The sequence below is a fragment of the Gasterosteus aculeatus genome, chromosome 9 (genome assembly GCF_964276395.1).
Source record: "Gasterosteus aculeatus chromosome 9, fGasAcu3.hap1.1, whole genome shotgun sequence".
NCBI lineage: Eukaryota > Metazoa > Chordata > Actinopteri > Perciformes > Gasterosteidae > Gasterosteus > Gasterosteus aculeatus.
This window is the reverse complement of record NC_135696.1, coordinates 9980300-9998197: the sequence shown is the minus strand read 5'-3', so window position 1 is coordinate 9998197 and position 17898 is coordinate 9980300. Positions and strand designations below refer to the sequence as shown.

Sequence of the window (17898 nt, the reverse complement as noted above, 5' to 3'; positions counted from 1 at the left end):
ATACATGCTAAGTAATGAAGTAAGAATACATTGTGTAATAATAAAAGAAAAAAAAACATTTTTATCTAAAAAAATATATATATATATATATTAAATTTCAAGTTTTTCTCTACTAAGCTAAACAGCAGTACATTGTACATTAAAATACTACATTGGCAAAAAATGCCAGTAAATACTATTTGTGGGACTTCTAACAATGTGGCTCATCAACTGATCAATGTGCAATCCGAAAGTTAGTATCACACATAAGAAAATAACCATTCATGATACAAAAACAACACTTTTACGGCTGTGTAGCATGAATGCAAACGGTGTGTAACGGTGTGGGTATTGCCCTGGTAATCTCTCCCTTAGACGCTAAACCCTAAACCCTCAAGGACCTAACTGACTTTTGCGAGAGTCTGTGAGGGCCTTTAGAACGAGTGACCATAAAAAAACACATTTTGTGTATCTCACAATAGATGTTTGCTTTGCGATGCCATACTCCTTCACCTTGATGCAGCAATGTTTTTTTAATTTGATGGTATGTCCTTGCTCAATTGTAAGGTCGCACAAACGAATTCATGCACACAATAATCTACCCAGTGGGTATTAAATGTCTTTAAATTACAAAAGAGGACAGATATAAGCATTTCATTCAACGTTTCATTAAAACTTCTACATATGCATCATGCGTTGCAAAGTGTGGTTTGCTCAATTTACCCTTTAGGAACATTTTCCCTTGCAGAACACAAAAAGCCCAGTGGGCTTTTGAATACTTATTGCATTTGACATTCTAGACAGAAGAGGAACTGACAAGCATATCAGCTTGACTCACTCAACAGAAGGCTCATCTTAATCCTCTGGTGAGCCGCGTCATGTTTGAATAACTAATCGGGAAGTTTAGTGAGCGGAATCCAGTGAAGCCAATATGATTAACCTGACATTGAAAAATATTTGTCATTGGTTTGCACAGTTTAATTGTAAAAATACAACAAAAGGCAGAAATTAGTTTTCTCTATAACCATGTTGTTAAACATTGTAGTCATGTTTAACTAGGTCAAAATATATTTTTTTAAATGAACTAATCCAGGACGTTTTCAAATCACGGTCTTCTAGGGATACAGTGGTGGTCCTCTGCAGACTGTGTGCTGCGCAGGGTAACGTTAGATGTTGAGATGGAAGTAGCATAGCGGCTAGCTTAGCATAGCAATGCTTTAAGTGGTCCACTTTCTGTTTGACAGTGAACAAAGTTGCGTTAACTGCGTTAAAGTATTATCTCGTTAATCTTGGCCACAACAATCACATATATTAACTTAATTTGACAGATTAATTTTGACAGCCCTACTTTTTACATTGTAAAATAATATACATGATGAGCAAAGTCACAGTATTGTTTTCTGTCCATTCCCAAAATATAAAACCGCTTGCTGCTTTACTGCTTTTGAATGCATTGTTATTAATAAACACACAGGTATGCATACACACACACACACACACACACACACACACACACACACATTAGGCAAGGCAAGGCAAGGCAATTTTATTTGTATAGCACTTTTCATACACAAGGCAGATTCAAAGTGCTTCACATTATAACATTTCATACAATAAAGTGAAATAAATTGCAGGAATTAAAAGACAATTAAAAACAGCAAATAAAATGATTAATTAATTATTTAAATTGTTTAATTAAAAGCAGAGGTTAAAAGTGCAATGTAGGTAAAATTTAGCCGAAGGCGAAGCTGAACATAAAAGTTTTCAGTCTTGTTTTAAACGTGGTCAGAGTTGGGGCAAGTCTTAAATCTTCAGGAAGTTTATTCCAGCTGTTTGTTGCGTAGTAACTAAATGATGCTGCTACATTAGATAGTTCTCATGAATGAATAAGACACCGTCCTTGTGGTCACATCAGTGAAAAAGGTGTGTTTGTTTGTGAATGCACAGGTTGATGATCATTGCAGCATATACCCAAAGAGAGGCTTAATGCAAATATGGTTCATGGGAGACCATCGAGTTTAAGTTGATAGACATTTGTGACAAGCTTTCATTTCAAGGAAGCGATCCTGCCAACACCAACATTCCTACCTCACTCGGTCAATGTTGGTGTCAGGTTTGGTTTGCGTGTCAGAGAAAGGAATTCCTTAGAGCTGTTGTATCGAGGGCATCTGTACCTGGGTGTTTATGTGAACTACATATGAATATGAATGTGCGGGCATAGCCACCAGGGCACTTTCACCAATTTCCTCGTATGTAAAATTGTCACTTAGGTATGAACAAAGTCCAGATCTGAAATTTGTCTGCTTTTAACCACATCTAATTATTTCACTAATAGATCGTATGTTTCAAACCAAATGTGGGATTGGAAACCCTTCTTAAAAATTGCACTCATCCCGTTTGATTCTGTAATTGGAATTTGAGGGTAATTGAATTCATATTCAATTCATATAGCCTTACAATACCCCCATTCATTTAAATGTGATAATAATTGTATTGTATAACACTGCAATATCTACATAAGCATCTCAAACTGCAAAATGACTCCAATCATGATCCCTCCCATTAAAGTCATCAATTATCTGGCTGGGGGAGACGTTTTTGCCGTCTTTATGTCAGTATCAGTACGACCCTCAGGTGTCACAGCCTTAACAGCCCTTGTTATTTTACCTAATTCTTTTTTTCTATAGCAGGTCCATTAATACCTCATGTAACGCAGTTAAACATGACAGACTTTCCTTTATGTATCTTATAAGCAGGTCTTCAATTTAGGGCATACGGTGCAGGACGCTTAGCCTGAAATGGTATTTTGCCAATTTATAATGTTCATGACTTCACGCTCCTTTGACACTGGTCATTTGCGTACTTATCTCAATTTAGGACCATTTGTTGAAATTCTCGTGGAACACTGTATGAGGAAAAGGAAAAAAAAGCTTTGAGTGTTTGATTAAATGAATAATCTGAATATGAAAATAGAAACTCACATTGAAAGTAATAACCATATTTTTCTGTCTTTTGTGTAGACTATGTATCTGTTGAATGGCATTGGTCTGGAAATTTCAGGCTGCGCTCCAATTCATAAAAGGTGAAAAGTGATTCAGCAAAGCATTAAACACAGCAAGAAAAATCTTAAACAGTAACAAAATCTGCATGTCACAATGCGAGGGCATTCAAGTTTGAATTATGCAATTTCATATTTCATTTAAAAGCCTTAATTCTACATTTAGCATATTGCCAGCACCTGAGGAAAACTACAGTTTAATCAGACATAGCGGGCTTGACTCTCTCCACAATGCCAAAGGACTTAAAAGGCCTAATTGAAAAATGTTTCTTAGCTCGGCAATTTATTCGTATTCACAAAAATGTCACACACTATTTCACCTACTCTTGTGATTGCTCATCTCTGGGTGTGTGGGATACAGATGAAAGGTGTGGGTGCTGTGGAGGCATAAAGCACATCCAAGCTGATTTGTAGTCAAATTCAGCAGCCTTGACACTGCAGGCCTCTTGTACTTTCTGTTTTGGTTTATATTGTTTTTGGTCTATTTTTATGCAAAAACTGCACAGTATGTGGGGAGAACGGAAGAAAATCATGTATAGGAAGTAAAGCTGATTCTGGTCTGATGTGATTTTGACCTGTTTGCCAAAATCCACCATGCACACATTGTTTACTTGGCTAAGCCCAATTGTTCTTTGTCCCAATCACCCACAGCCGTCTAATTAAAGTTTCGTATGGAGTCATATCCCATCATTCCAAGAACGCCTAATTCCAACTCATAATAATAAAATAATAAAATCAGGACAGTGGACCCATGTGATGTTTTTAAGGCCTCAGTGCTTTAATGTTCATTTGAGAAAAAAAGTTACAGAAGCACAATTTTAATGTCCTCTTTTAATTCACTAAAATATATGAATTGCAGAATCCCATAGAAGTATGTAAAAAGTCTTCTAAATAATTTATTTTTCATTACCATATTCAGAAGTTGAGGTGCAAGAACAAGCCTGCCAACATTTTCATAATAACGCATGTTTCACTTCACTTCAACTGCTCCAAGAAATTGGATGAAAACGTGTAAAAAAGTTTGATTGAGTTCTTAAATCACCAAATGAAAAAATTTGGCCGAAACAGCTGTTAAAGACCTGAAAGTCCAAAATGTGTTCTAGCATGACCGTATTAATGAGCAGGGAGAAATGGAGAACAAACAGCCGTGGTTTTGTGCCAACAATGATAACCAACATGTGACAGTAGGCATGTATGATAGGGAGACGGTGAGCGTAGAATGTGTTGGTGTTTTAAAGTGGTAATAGACCAAACACATCATGGGTAGAACATACAAATACTTCTGATATCTGCAGCCCCCTCCCCCCCGTGGCTCAGCAGACTCATTCCAGAAGCTTCTGCTGTTAACAAGTTCAGGTCTAACCCAGGACATCAGTTGCATGCTCTAATGTGATAATTATCCTTTCTTCTCCTTCAGCAGTGAGAAATTAAAGCTGTATTACGTAACAATCCTGCTGAGGGCGGCACTCGTGACAACAGAGGAGATCCTGTCAGGAAGTGAGGATTTAAATCAGTGCATCCCGAAGTGATTATTTAAATTAGTGCATCAATTAGCATGTGTTGCCTAATGAGGAGTCCTGTTGTTATTGGCGAAAGCAGACTTACTTGGTGGTGGTGTCAGTGGGAGAGAAATTTGCAAGGGCAAATTAATTGACCCCAAAGCACTTCATTCACACAGTATCATAATTTGCTACCTGCAGATCACTAACGAGATGAAACCAAAAAGATCAGATAGTTTGGACAAACCACTCCTCATGTTGTGACGACTAAATCTGTGCAGTGGAGTTATGTCATTTCTAAGCGTCTAATCCTCAGCAAACTGCAGAGAGCCTTTAATGTTCCCTGCTTTTATGCTCTATAATTCTCAATGTTTGTCAGTATTAACAGTCATTCAAAACAAACATTTCCGAAGCGACTGTCCATAATAAGCCTTTATTCCACTTCCAGTTTCAAGGATTACTGACACATCAGTCTTGAACCAAACTCAAAAGAAGTTTCACAGCATTAAAAAAACATAAAGGGTACGAGTTTATCGTCATTTCTACACCACATCACTCTTCATTTGCATGAAGGAAAACTGCTCAGCGGAGATGTTCCTGCCATAAAACAAATGACTTCTGGCCACATTGTCTCGTTTTGTTGCTGCTGGTGTGAGTGCACACACACACACACACACACACACATAGAGCACCAAATTGCTTTCTGTTCATCCCATTAAACATTTTTTTTCTTCCCAGGTTCATTTCAATTGAGCACTAAAGCCGTAGCCACAATTCTAAAGTAATTGCATGTTACAGCCCCAGTGCAAAGAGGAGATTGAGTTATAATACTGTAGTTAAAGAACAGATCGTTTTATCAGCAGTGGTCTTTCTTTCCTTCTGCAAATAGTCATTACATTACGAACAGCCACATCATGTTTTCTATTACCTCTTTTAGTGATGCTACTGTTCTTCTTCTACAGTTAATGTGTACAGTCATTTTGTCATAACATAAAACGGATATACCTTCACTGCAGACCAGGTTGTTCCAGTTGTCACTTTTATATCTGGTGTACACCTCCAATAAAGACGACAAGAAGGACAAAATCTGTAAATGAAAAAAAAACTCCCCTCAACCCATGTTGGAAATGTTCACAATGAACATCCAAACAGAACAAACTAGACTTCAGTGCCCCCTGCCAGCACCGTTGTACTCCCAATTAAACCAGTTTCACTTCATTTTACAGCTAATTATCAAACTTAAATCCTCCTTTTATTTTTCTCTGGAGAGGGAGAGGGAAAGACAGAGAGATGAGAAAGAGAGCTTAAGCCCACATCGATGGTTGCTAATAAAGTTTGATTATTAATGACAAGGCCCTCTGGGTTTCTAATCGACATTGGTAACAGCCTGGAGACCAGAAGAAAATAGCAACATATCCTCCCTAACAATCCCAATATATTTATATGCACATTATTCTTGTGATTCAATCTTTTTTGACAGAAAAAGGTACAATAGTAGAGTCAATGGTGTGTTGTAGAACACGAACACTTCACAATGGGAAGATAAATAAGGCTTTATTTGTATTCTTTTAAAATGACTACTGCAACATGGGATGAACATTTGCGATTTTTTAACAAAATATTGTCTCTCACTCCTCTATTTTCTGTTCGAAGTATTTGTTTTTGTCCTCCAGGCAGAATAACAAAAGGAAAATTTAATTAAATGCAAAAGTAAGAATGCTTTTTTACAAGTTTTTCTTCTACGTGCCAATGTTAAAGTCCCAGCTGTGTTTTCTTCAGTATGAAGCTTGTTCTGTGCTCCGCTTTGTGTCTTGCTCCGTAGGGTTCTGCACACAAAAGTATTTTATTCTCTGCTCCTAATGACCACATATTACAATCGGCAGTGATCCCAATACTTGTACTTATATTACACTGGTGACCACATTTCGATACGCAGGGTTTAAGAGTTCAAATTCCTCGGGCATCACTCAATGTAAACGTTTGTGGACTAATGGTTTTGAAAGGAGCTTTAAGTAGAAACATTTACCAGATGGCCCATTTTATGTGCATCAAATGCTCTGAGTAAATCTCACCCGGTGCCCTTCTCGCTCTTATCTTCTGCAGGTTCAGAAATGGTAGAGGCTCAGTGTCAGAGGTTTGAGGTGAGGAGCACAGATGGAGAGAGAGTTCTGTTCTCTGCAGATGAAGACGAGATCAGCATCGGCACCGAGAAACTGAGAGTCACAGGTAGGTGGACCCGCAAATTGTACTACATATGCACAAAATGGCCAACGTGGTGTTTATACATAAAGTCTTGTTTTTCTATTAAAAGGTAAAGCTGCAGAGTATTTTTTGCTAATCTCATACATGTGCACAAGGATGTGCATGCTTGCATGTTGGTGACGCAAGACACAGTCATTTTACACTCCATCACTGACCAGCAGATATGCAGCAATGTGCCAACAAATGCAGGGAAGATGAAGACGCAAGCAAACATGCATGTTAACAATTCTTCTTCCTTGTTTTGATTTTGTTATCAAGAAGGGAACACATTTGTTAGCACCTAAGTGCCACTAAGCAGCACTAAATGGATACATATTGTTTGTAATACGTGCTATAAAAGCGCTTTGATTTAAGGAATTATCCTGCCTCAAATGGCTTTGTAAAGATGAATTGGAAAGGACTTTCATAAGAGAGTGAGAAGGTTCTTTTCTCTGTCACCACAATGTTGTACGGAACGTGAATTAATTATGCATCCAGATATCTCACGGAGAGAGCGACATCATCGTGACTTGTCTCTGAATGATAATCAAAAAGCAGGATCAATCATACTAGCATTAAATTGTGCACTGTGGTAAAGCTATAAATACATACAAAGTAAACTGTAAAGATCACGTTTTTCACAAGCTTGCGTTACTTCTCCAAATTTGTGAGGTTTACTAATTCCTGAATGGGTGGATTAACAGTGGGATCAGACTAATTTGTATAACAAAGTTACTTTAGGACGCACACGGCTTACACGGCACACAAAGATATATTCCCATAAGAAAAGAATACAAATTCTATATTCTGAATGAACACCTGAGAATTTAAATATGTGCCTGTTACTTTTGCAAACATTTGTCAGCACCTTTTGACATCTAGATGAACAACTTCACATCAGCATCCGATGCACTGCTCTTACTTATTAAAAAGCCTGTTTGTGAACAGTACCAAGAACATCATCTTTACCTTGCCTGCCTCTCCTCCGCTGTGTGTGTTGGAGACACCAAAATGTCTACGGCTCAATATCTTTAATCCTCGCTTGGCACTGACTCTGTCGGCTTACGGTAGACGTAGCGAGTTTGTTGCCTTTGGGGATGTTTTCATACTACTGAGACAGGAGCCATAGAACTACACCTGGTAGAGTGTTCAGTCTAACACAAAACTGTAAAGGCAGATGATGGAACCTTTTGAATCAATTTCTAATATCTGCATACCTCACACCCCTTACTTACTGGTGATTTCCCCAACTGAAAAACCCGTGTTTGAAACACTTCATTGGAATCGAAGACGATTGTAAATCAAGAGGTGAAACCTAAAGGAACGCAGTCAGGAGCTACAACAAAACAGCCGGCGAGACATTTGACAAAGCGGGAAACATCAGTGTGCAGCGTAGCAATCCGGCAAAGCAACACACAGACCTTTAACTGACAACTTTTCTGTTGTCAACAGAACTGGGAGCTTGTTTTCCTCTTTTCCCTCTGCGGCCAGTGGCACAGGCAGACATTTGTGTAGTGTTCGCTGGGAGTTTGAACTAGTAACAGCTACAGTTACCTCCGAGTTGCGGCCCTTTCGATGCACCTTTGATCCGTTGAAATTTCTGCGGTGCGGATGTTCTAACGCCGTTTCTACGGTCTCAGCGGGAGCCCCGACCAGCACTTCCCCCCTCAGCATCTGTTCAGGGCTGCAGGCTAAAGCAGAGGCGCTTGCTGCACACGGGAGGGTCAAACACCGCAGTATACCAGAGGCAACCTGTTCCGCCAACAATCATGTTCATACTGCACGCTTCTGCATCAGTAAAGTGTCTTTCTAGGGGGAGTGCAACGGCAAGCTCAGGGAAATGATGATTGATTTGTAGTTATGAGCTTCCTCAATAATTTGTTGATTAGCTAGAGAAAGACGATGCCTTTTTAATGGATTATTTCTTAAATAATTGTGGCTGCCGCAAATCCCCAAATAAAAAAGGTACAATGCAATAGTATGTAATAATACACATGGACATGTTTTATTTTACTCTTACTCTTTCCACAGGGAATGAAGGCGTGGTGTTCAGCCATTCTGTAGAGACGTCACATGTAAGGGCAGAACCGTTCCAAGACCTAAAGTAAGTTCTCACATTATGGGTGTGCGTCTGTGTGCGAGTCTGAGTGGGTGTTCAGGCCGACACAGTGGCTTGCTTCAAATTCCCCTTGTTGTTTTGCAGTAGAATATTTATCAGTAGAGTTTTTATGGATCATTTCTTAGTGACACCAAAGGAGAAGGAATGTTAATGCAGTAGAAATGAAGTTATCTTGCTGGTCCTTCATCAGCTCACTGACAGAGGGAACAATAGTGCTCTGGCTGTATGAGTCCTGGGCTGTAAGTGGAACCATTGAACAATTCATCCCCTTGAACTTGTGTAGTCCTCGCTAGATTATTGCTTTCTATTATTTTACCAGAAGGGCTGATCTAATGTGTATTTATGATTCTTTATAACAAGTGTAGATGAAATCCAGCGTTCTGATTGGTTGAGAGTGAATCACGGGAGGTAAATTATTGAGCGATAATGTACAGTTGCTGTTCACATTGACCCGAGTGTTCCGTATCACTGCGCACTCAAAGTAACAGGTTAGATTTTGCGCGACAGTTAGTTGACATTTCAGCTTTTAGCTCAGTGGCGATCGCCGAAATAAGACCAGGAAATCCCACAAATGATCGGTTTCAGGCAATGCGAGCTTTCACAACCGGACAATTAAGGCTGACGTCATGAGCGATGTGAATGAATGAGATGGTGCGAGATCTTGCAAGGAAACCCAATGCGGTTTACACGCACGTACGGGGACTATTTTTCTCGAGACTACTGAAATGCGATACACAACATTTGGTGGCTAATACTATTTTGTGCTGAAAGGCAGCTATTTACCAGTTATAATTTCACTGGTAACCGTATTGTAAAAGCAATAAGGTACTTGAGGCTGTACTTTATCTTCAATAATGCAACAGTTCGAGGGTTGATGGCCTCCGTGGCGCGACGGGCCTAACAACACCCTCAAACTTACATTATTGGACGATAAAGTACAGCCTCTCGTACCTTATTGCGTAAATAAGGAACAGTTTACATCAGACTCAGTAGATTTAAACGGTTGTGAGCAAATGAGGGCACGTCTTGTCAAAATGATAACTGATGAAAAAAATAGAGTTTTGCATGTTGGATGTCTCCCATGCACATGTAGGAGAGGAGAAGCTGACACACTGATGGAGGAAACCAAAAGGCGTGAAATGCTGTGTATAAAAGGAAAAGGTAAAGAGGGGAGGAAGAAGAAGATATAATTGACTGGATAGAGGGAGAGTAAGCAGGGTGGGAGTAAGGGTGATGAAGAGGACAATGAAAAGCTTGAGAAAAAAAAGAAGACAGCTGGGCAGAGGAGGGTGACTGAGGGAAAGAGTTCAGGAGGAGGGCACGTAAGTTAGTGTGAAGAAGAATAGATTTCAACCGGACGAGGAAGGGAGACTGAGAAGCAGCAACAGCACATAATGAGATGTAGAAAATATGAAAGAATGCGGATGCATAAACAGCCTCAGTTTATACCTTTGTGGTCATAAATAGGGACAATTAAGATGAAAGGACCACCTGTCGACTAAACAAGTTGTATAATTTGTTTGTTTTTCATCGGATTCTGTGAGAAGACACCTCATAACATTATGAATCTGAAATGTGACAAATTGTAAGACAGTGCTGTTGTCCTGATTTCGTTAGCCCTTCATTATTTTATTCAAGCTTGACAGCTGTGCTATCAGTCGCGCCAAGCTCTCCCTCTCTTAAACCTTTAAAAGCACCTTAATAGGGTCTGGAGGTAAATGAATAATGATGAATGCTTTTCTCATTGTGTCGTCCTGAATAAATCACCTGTTCAAGTTGATCCATAAATCAAGCAAATAGTTCTCATTACTGTCTAAACCAATAACTCCCCCATTTGTGCCACCTTTTTAGTTCGCCTACATTCCCACTACTTTCTTTCGTATTACCCATATAGCATGGCTTAATGAAGAGTCCAACAAGGGTAAAATATGTCAGGGGGGGCCGTGTTTGCTCATTAATCCTAGACTTCTAATTGGCAAATCCTGTGTTTGAGTCCAGCGGGGGACATTTGTAAAAGGAGTTCTATTTCTGCAGTATTGTCCTTTTTTTCTTCCTAGATTAGTCCAAGCAATTACCTTTAAAAGAAAAGAAAACTTTGTTTAAAATAGATTGAGAGAGAAATTGATATCACTGGGCACAGAGGTATGAAATGGTCATACGGAGAGATACGAAAGAATGCTTGAAAGCGAATCGGTAGAAAAAGACTGCTGAGCGATGAAAGGAGGAGAGGGAGGATGCGTCTCTAGTGAGGTCAGCTGAAGAAGAACCGAGAAGTGAGAGAGAGTTGTGGAGTTAGGTGAGGATGGAAGGATATGGGGTGGGAGGGAGGGCGGGAACATTGTGTCAGTGGACGGGTCAGTGGAGAGAAGGAAGGGGAGGAAACCCACGGTGAAGGAGACTAAAGAAAACGGGAAGCACTCCCGTGAATGTTGGTACCAACACATGACACAAGGTTTAAGACCGCTTTCTAACATGAACGCTTCTGGGGAGTTGAAGAAAACTAATTGGTGGGCAAATATAAAATTAACGGTGTGCACACGCAAAGTACATCGTAATAATGTGCAAACATAAAATGAAGATACTGACACACCCATTAAATGCACACCTGCAAAGAACTTTTTTATGGCACACATGACGTGTGACCACTTTTCACCCCAAAAACAGCTGTGTCACTGCAAGAGTATGAATACAGAACGGCAAGAGACCTGCGTGGAGCCATCACACACACACACACACACACACACACACACACGTTGCACTGACCTCCCTGGGGGCGGGGTGAATAACAATAACACTGATAAAAAGACCATTACATGCTGCAGATGGCAGCCATTAGCTGTTAAATGGTTGGGAAAGAGAAACGAGCTGAAGCATAGTCCTTATCATGAGGATTTTGTTCTGTTTTAATTTGAGGTTTGTTAGATGTTTTCAAGATTAAAAAAAAAAGGTACAGTTTATCTTTTTATTTATTTATTCACAGCCACGTTATTCAACCAAGATCAATGAATCCCTCTCTGCTGGGAATGTTCTATCTTTCCATCTGGCTCCTTTTTCTCGTGGTATCTTTGTTCTCATCTCCTCACTATCTGACTCTCTGTTGTTTACGCTTTTTATTCACACACTTTGTCATTCTGTCTAGAATCTGGATCTTCCCACATGTGCATTTTCTATCTCCCCGTTCTTCTTCTGTCTCGTTATGAAAAGTAAAGCGTTATGCGGCGAGGTTTAATGGGACATGTAATGAGCGGATTGAAGTCATTTTAAAGCTAATGATCTATCTTACGGTTTAACGGCGAGCACGGGCGAGCAGGGAAGAGGGAAACGCAGAAAGTTTGATGCCATCTTCTTTACTTCATGAAATAGTCAAGAAATTCCGATCAGACACTTTACATTAAGTCGCACTTGGACAGAAACAAATGCTACTGTCCTGTCTTGGAGAAATATTATTTGCGAGACGCTAAGCTGCAAGAATAAACCTATGCAACAAGGTAGGAGCGACTTTAGGCAGGTTTGAAGATGCTCGATGTGCCGTCATAGTGACCAGAGAGGGAGGAAGTAAATATTTGTATTGCTCCGGGAGTCTTTCAGAAGCCACAGAGACATGAATGCAGAACACAAAGCTAGAACTGGGAAGCGTTGCACGAACACAGCAGCCTGCTTCCCAGAGAGCACTCGAGGAACGCGATGCCATTCATTTTCAAAGCCTCCGATGTGATCGCCTTTTTTGAAACTGCTTTTGCACTTTGTGTACGTGGAGCGGCTGGCGGGGCAGACAGAAAGCAGTCGCTTTGGAAAAAATGGGATGTGCCTGGCATCTTTTTGAGCAGCGCATTTCAACATCTTAGAGAGAGTCCTTCATGACAGGTTGTTGACTACATAACATGAAAATAGAAGAAGAGATTGACAAAATGTAGGCACCCAAGCACCAGCAGCAACAAAGAGACTGAAAATAGCAGAAGTAACTGTAGAGAGTTGGTCCTGGATGTTCTGACTGAAGCAGTAGCAGTCAGTACAGTTTACTGATGCAGCGACAAAACTGCTTTTCATTATCAGCACAAAGTTAGGCCGAGGCAGAACTTCAACTACAGAAGCCACAATCGTGTGAGTGCAGCACTTTTCAGAGAAGCTGAAGATATGAAGTAGAAATGCAGAGACCAGGAGGTACGGGAGACACTGGTTTATTGCCAGGGACACAGCTATGGAGACAGTGGGGAATGGCAGGGACATCCAGGCAGGGAGCGGCAGACAGACGGGGGAACTGGGAGGAGGGATAAATGAAAGGACACAAACACACGGCCAGTATGAAGACAAACAAAAAACTTCTATTGCTGAAAACACTCTTCAAAAGAGCAGCCGAGCACAGTCACCAGGTAGGTTGGACAACGATCTGGGCCCGGTTCCTCGTACGTGGTTCAACTAAGTCAATCAAATGTCCCATTATACAGCTCAAATGAACGAGATAATTGATGTCAGGCTGTCTCGGTTCCTCAAAGGCGGATCCGCGCTCAAACAGTCTCGTTAATCTGAACCAGATGTCGGTCATCAGGATAATCGCGAATCGATCACCGACTTTAATGGGAAACGGCAAATAAACTTAAAAGGAGGAGACTCTTATTTCTCCGCTGATGAGCAGGAGATGATCATGAACGCATATGTGTATTTGAATCATTATTGTCTGATAAATTGAGGTTATTGTACATATTTCACGTTGTTTATTCTGTACATCCATCGCAGTCTTTTAATGTGTCTGCTTGCAGGAGACTTCATAGAATGCATCATCATCTAATGAGAATAATGATCACAACTCTGTCAGAATATGTAGATGAAAACAAGCCCAAAGAGTCTAATTAATAAGAATGAATAGGACATATGTATTGTATCAGCTCATGTATCTTGGATGGCCATGTAGAACTAGGAGTTTTATGTGTGTGTGTGAGAATGAGTATATATCTGTTACTCATAATCAGAAATTTCCAGATGTTCTCTGCATCGCAACACTGTACAAACATGTACAGTCTGAGAGACACAGTGTGAGACAGTATGAGTGACAGTCTGTGGGACAGTGGACGCTCGGCTGCAGCATGTGGTGTTCACCACGTTACGGCTCGAGAAAATCTTCTTGTAAATTTATTCCATGTCTTCAGCATCTACAGCGCTCGAACAAGACGTCATCGCGATGTCATGGCGGGTCTTTGTGATCTCGGAGAACTGTCTCCTTATACAACGTCAATCTAACCGATATCGCAGCTTCACCAATGAGGAAGAGAGCCAACCTTTTTTCCGGCGGAGTGGTGAACTAATCCAGCTGCTCAAATGAACATTTTCGATGTGTTGCTACGGTGATTTAGCCACACCTGCTTCTGGGAACCGAAAAGCCTGATCTACGTTATTTAAAGTAAATTATCCGGCCAACTCAGTTAGCAGGGCCCTGGCGACGAGTGGATGAAGAACCGGGGTAGATGGACCGCAGGGTGATTTGTTGGGTGAAGGCAGCTTGGTTACCTGAGCAGGTGAGGTGACTTCTCATCAGGTAGTCTGAATAGGCTTCAGCCTAGAGCCCGTTCCACACCACACAGGCAGGAGACAGGGCCTCGCCGTGACAACTGCAACACCTCAAACTTAAGCTTTCTTCAAAACAGTATTAATAGACTTAACTTACAGAATAAAATTTTGATTTCCATTAATTGAGCATTCTGTCACAATTCTTATTTCGGAGTACTTGTGTCATCTCTTCCAATGCTAAATAGTTGGCTTTTTAACCACCATTACTTTTGTCTCTGATGCAACCCATCCTTTTCTGATAATATTTGCACACCACATGTCTGCGGTGTCGTCTTCTTCCCACCTCTTCATTGTTATTTATATTTTATGCTTTGCCTACAACAGTTGTCACAGCCTTGGATGTCAGGATTTGTTTGAAGGAACTCTCCTTTCTTGCGTTTGTTTGGGTGCAATACAATTTTCTGTCTGTACATTTTGAGAATAGAGAGAATAGTGTCACACTAAAAAGCATTTGAGATGTTGAAAGAAAATGTGTTTTGCGTTTAAATAATGCCAGTTTTGGTAAAATGAGTTCTCGAACACTCAAACACGGAAAGCAAGCTGCCAAAAAGAAATAGACCGAGGTAGAGAGGGAAGAACTTCAATCCGCCTATTCACAAACAACCCCAGCTAAAACAGACTGACGAAAGCTACAATGACACCTATAGTCTGCATCCTTTTTTATCTGGCTCCACGGCAAATAAATACAAGCCAGTGAGCACTCAATATCTCCCGGTTTCTTTCCCTCGTTCATCCTCTTATCCCTCCCTCGGGGCTTCCTTCCCCTTTATTCGAGTCCTGGGGTCATAAGGAGGCTCCCTGGGGAGAGTTAGCCCTTACACAGGCACGGGCACTGGAGAAGGATCTGCGCTCTGTGCCTCCTACCCCGGTCACTCCCTTCGCTCTATTTCCATCTATCCTTCTATCGGGAGAAAGTTAGAGAGGACTGCAAAGGAGCTGGTGTAACTCCGGGGACAGGATTTTATCTAGGAAGGGCTGAATATTATGGGGCAGAAGGTTTTACGGGAGCTTGGGATAATAACTTGCTAAGATACGCTGCTGGATGTAAAATATGCCACGGTACAAGAGACGCTGTATTATAAATAGTTTGGTACAAGTACTAAATGCAAATAGCACATTTTGGCAGGAAATTCTGGAGAAATGACCCAAACTGTCTAAAATAATCTATGAAAGAGTGTCCTTCACTTTATCACCATCGTTCTTTGCAGAAAGAACATGTTGTGCTGTAATCTGGTAGGTTTAGAGCTGTAATATTATAATTCCAAAGGGATATTAATCCTGAAAGTGCTTTTATTTAAAGGTGTCATCTTCATTTGGCCTTAACCTGCAACAAAAGCTCACAGGTGTTCCCTAATTAAGACCCCCAGTTTATTAGAATAAACCACATGTATCACGGTGAGCTTCCCCCTCTCACATAATCAGCTCATTCAGTGCACCTGTTAGTCACAATCACTCACCTGCTCTTTAGTATTTAAACCCCTGTCTCACACACGCCTGCTGCCAGGTTGTCCTCAGTATCATACTAGACTTTCCTGCAGTTTCCTTGTACCCCCCCCCCCCCCCCCCCTGTTGTCCCTACGGCGGTAACAAACCTCTGCCTTTTGCCCCTGAATACGAGCTTCCTCTGCTAGCCGGTCAGAGAAGTGTATTGGGCCTTTTTTTCCTGTGTGAACAAAGCCTGGTTAAACAAACCCATTGTTGTTCTGTCGTACGGCTCATGGGTCCCCCCCTCCACTATAGTCACATTATGGTTTTAGAGATGTAACCTTTATCATCATGGTTATGCAGTTTTCTAGCCGAGGTCTAAGTTATGATTTGAGTCTATAATGGTTAAGACATCCAACGATCACATGGCAGCATAAATGATAACTGCGTTTTCCCCATTAAAAGAGTTGCTGTGCACAATTACGCTGCAGTGGTACTTTAATTCTTTCTCATATATCTTCAAAAATAACATAATGGGAAAGAATATTAATTTATTTTTGTCTGTCGTTGCATCCTGTTGCTGCAATGCAGTAACCATCTGAAAACATGACACACCCCTTAAGCAATCCAGTTACCTCCAACTCTGAAGGAGCTAATTATTTCCCTGTAACTACATGTGGTTAATTTTTGTAAATTGGAGTGCAGTCTTCTCCCAAACATTCAGAATTATCAGCAAACCTCAGTTTAATGATGAAATGTGAGATTTTTTTATTTCTTTGGGGTTTAGGGATCCTCTGTTGAAGGTGAGAATTCCTAAACCTCCGTTTAACCACCACTAGATCAACCCCTGTAATTGGCTCGGGAGAACTGATTTATCAATCTATTCTTTCCCAAGTGGAAAAACACCAACACAAAGCAATTCATAATGCTGGGAATGTGTTTGACCCTCCCTCGCCTCAACAACTACTCCCACGGGTACAACACTTAGTGAGAATCCTTCCATCAATCTTCTATACTGCTTATCCTTGGAGGGTCACAGGGGGCTCGAGTCACTCCCAGCTAACATCGGGCCAGATACTGGGTACGCGCAGAACTGGTCACCAGTGTTTTTCCTTTCTCTTTTTCCTCTTTTTAAACTGCATAGCATTGTGAGATCAAACCCTCTCAGTCAAAGCAGAACGTGTTTGTGTTCTCTTTCCTTGTATTTTACTGATCCCAAAGTAAGGTCATCCACTGTAGGAAGCTTTGATGGACTCAAGTCGGTCTGTCTTTGTCCCTTTCTTCTTTGGGTCCTCGCTGCTGCTGGTCTGTCTAGTGCCGGTAATTGCGTTTTAATTCCATTCATCTGGTGTCCCAGGTGTAAAACAGCAGCTGACTGAATAGCCAGAAGGGCTCAGAGTGGGACACACAGAGAGATTGATTTCTCTCCATCCTAGCCACTTAAAGACTGGCCTCTATGCTTTTGACTGAAGGAATGTGAGAGAACTTTGTTTCATCCTCTTCCTTCATTCTACATCATTCATTACATAGCACATGAATGCAATATGAATAGCTGTTGTTTTCTGATTAAAACTTTCGGGCCAAAAGTGTTTTTTTACATCTGTCTCTGTAGTAGGTCTTGAAGTGCTAATATGTCTTAATAGCCTTGAGGCCTGGAGACAGTCATGAGTCCTTGAAGGATTGGATAAATGATCCACCACGTGGCCTCAGTTCTTCCCCACCAGCTCATCAGACTTTTTCAATCAAATTTGCATGCATTTTCTAAATAACTTAAACTATATTCTAACCCCCAGTATCAGCTAATTACCTAATATACTTGTATTTCACCCACACAATTTCATGGCATTTCTTCTCTACTATGGAATATATATTTGTGGATACAGAAAAGAAGCATAAAAGAATATGAAATCTAAGCACATGGTCTGTCTTTATCTTGAATACTTGAGTGGTCCTAAGTCAGTGACTTGAAACCACACATTAGAGTATTCTTCACATTAACATTTTTATTGCGGTTA

General features: G+C 40.7%; 1 protein-coding gene across 1 annotated transcript in view; it reads left to right on the top strand.

Annotated features, from left to right (window-relative positions):
• Positions 1-17898, top strand: part of LOC120825454 (zeta-sarcoglycan) — a 258783-nt gene that overhangs the window by 208155 nt on the left and 32730 nt on the right. Inside the window, exons 5-6 of the mRNA XM_040187064.2 lie at positions 6640-6762; positions 8809-8881. Of these exons, the coding sequence (XP_040042998.2) occupies positions 6640-6762; positions 8809-8881 (196 nt within the window). The remainder of the gene's footprint in view (positions 1-6639; positions 6763-8808; positions 8882-17898) is intronic.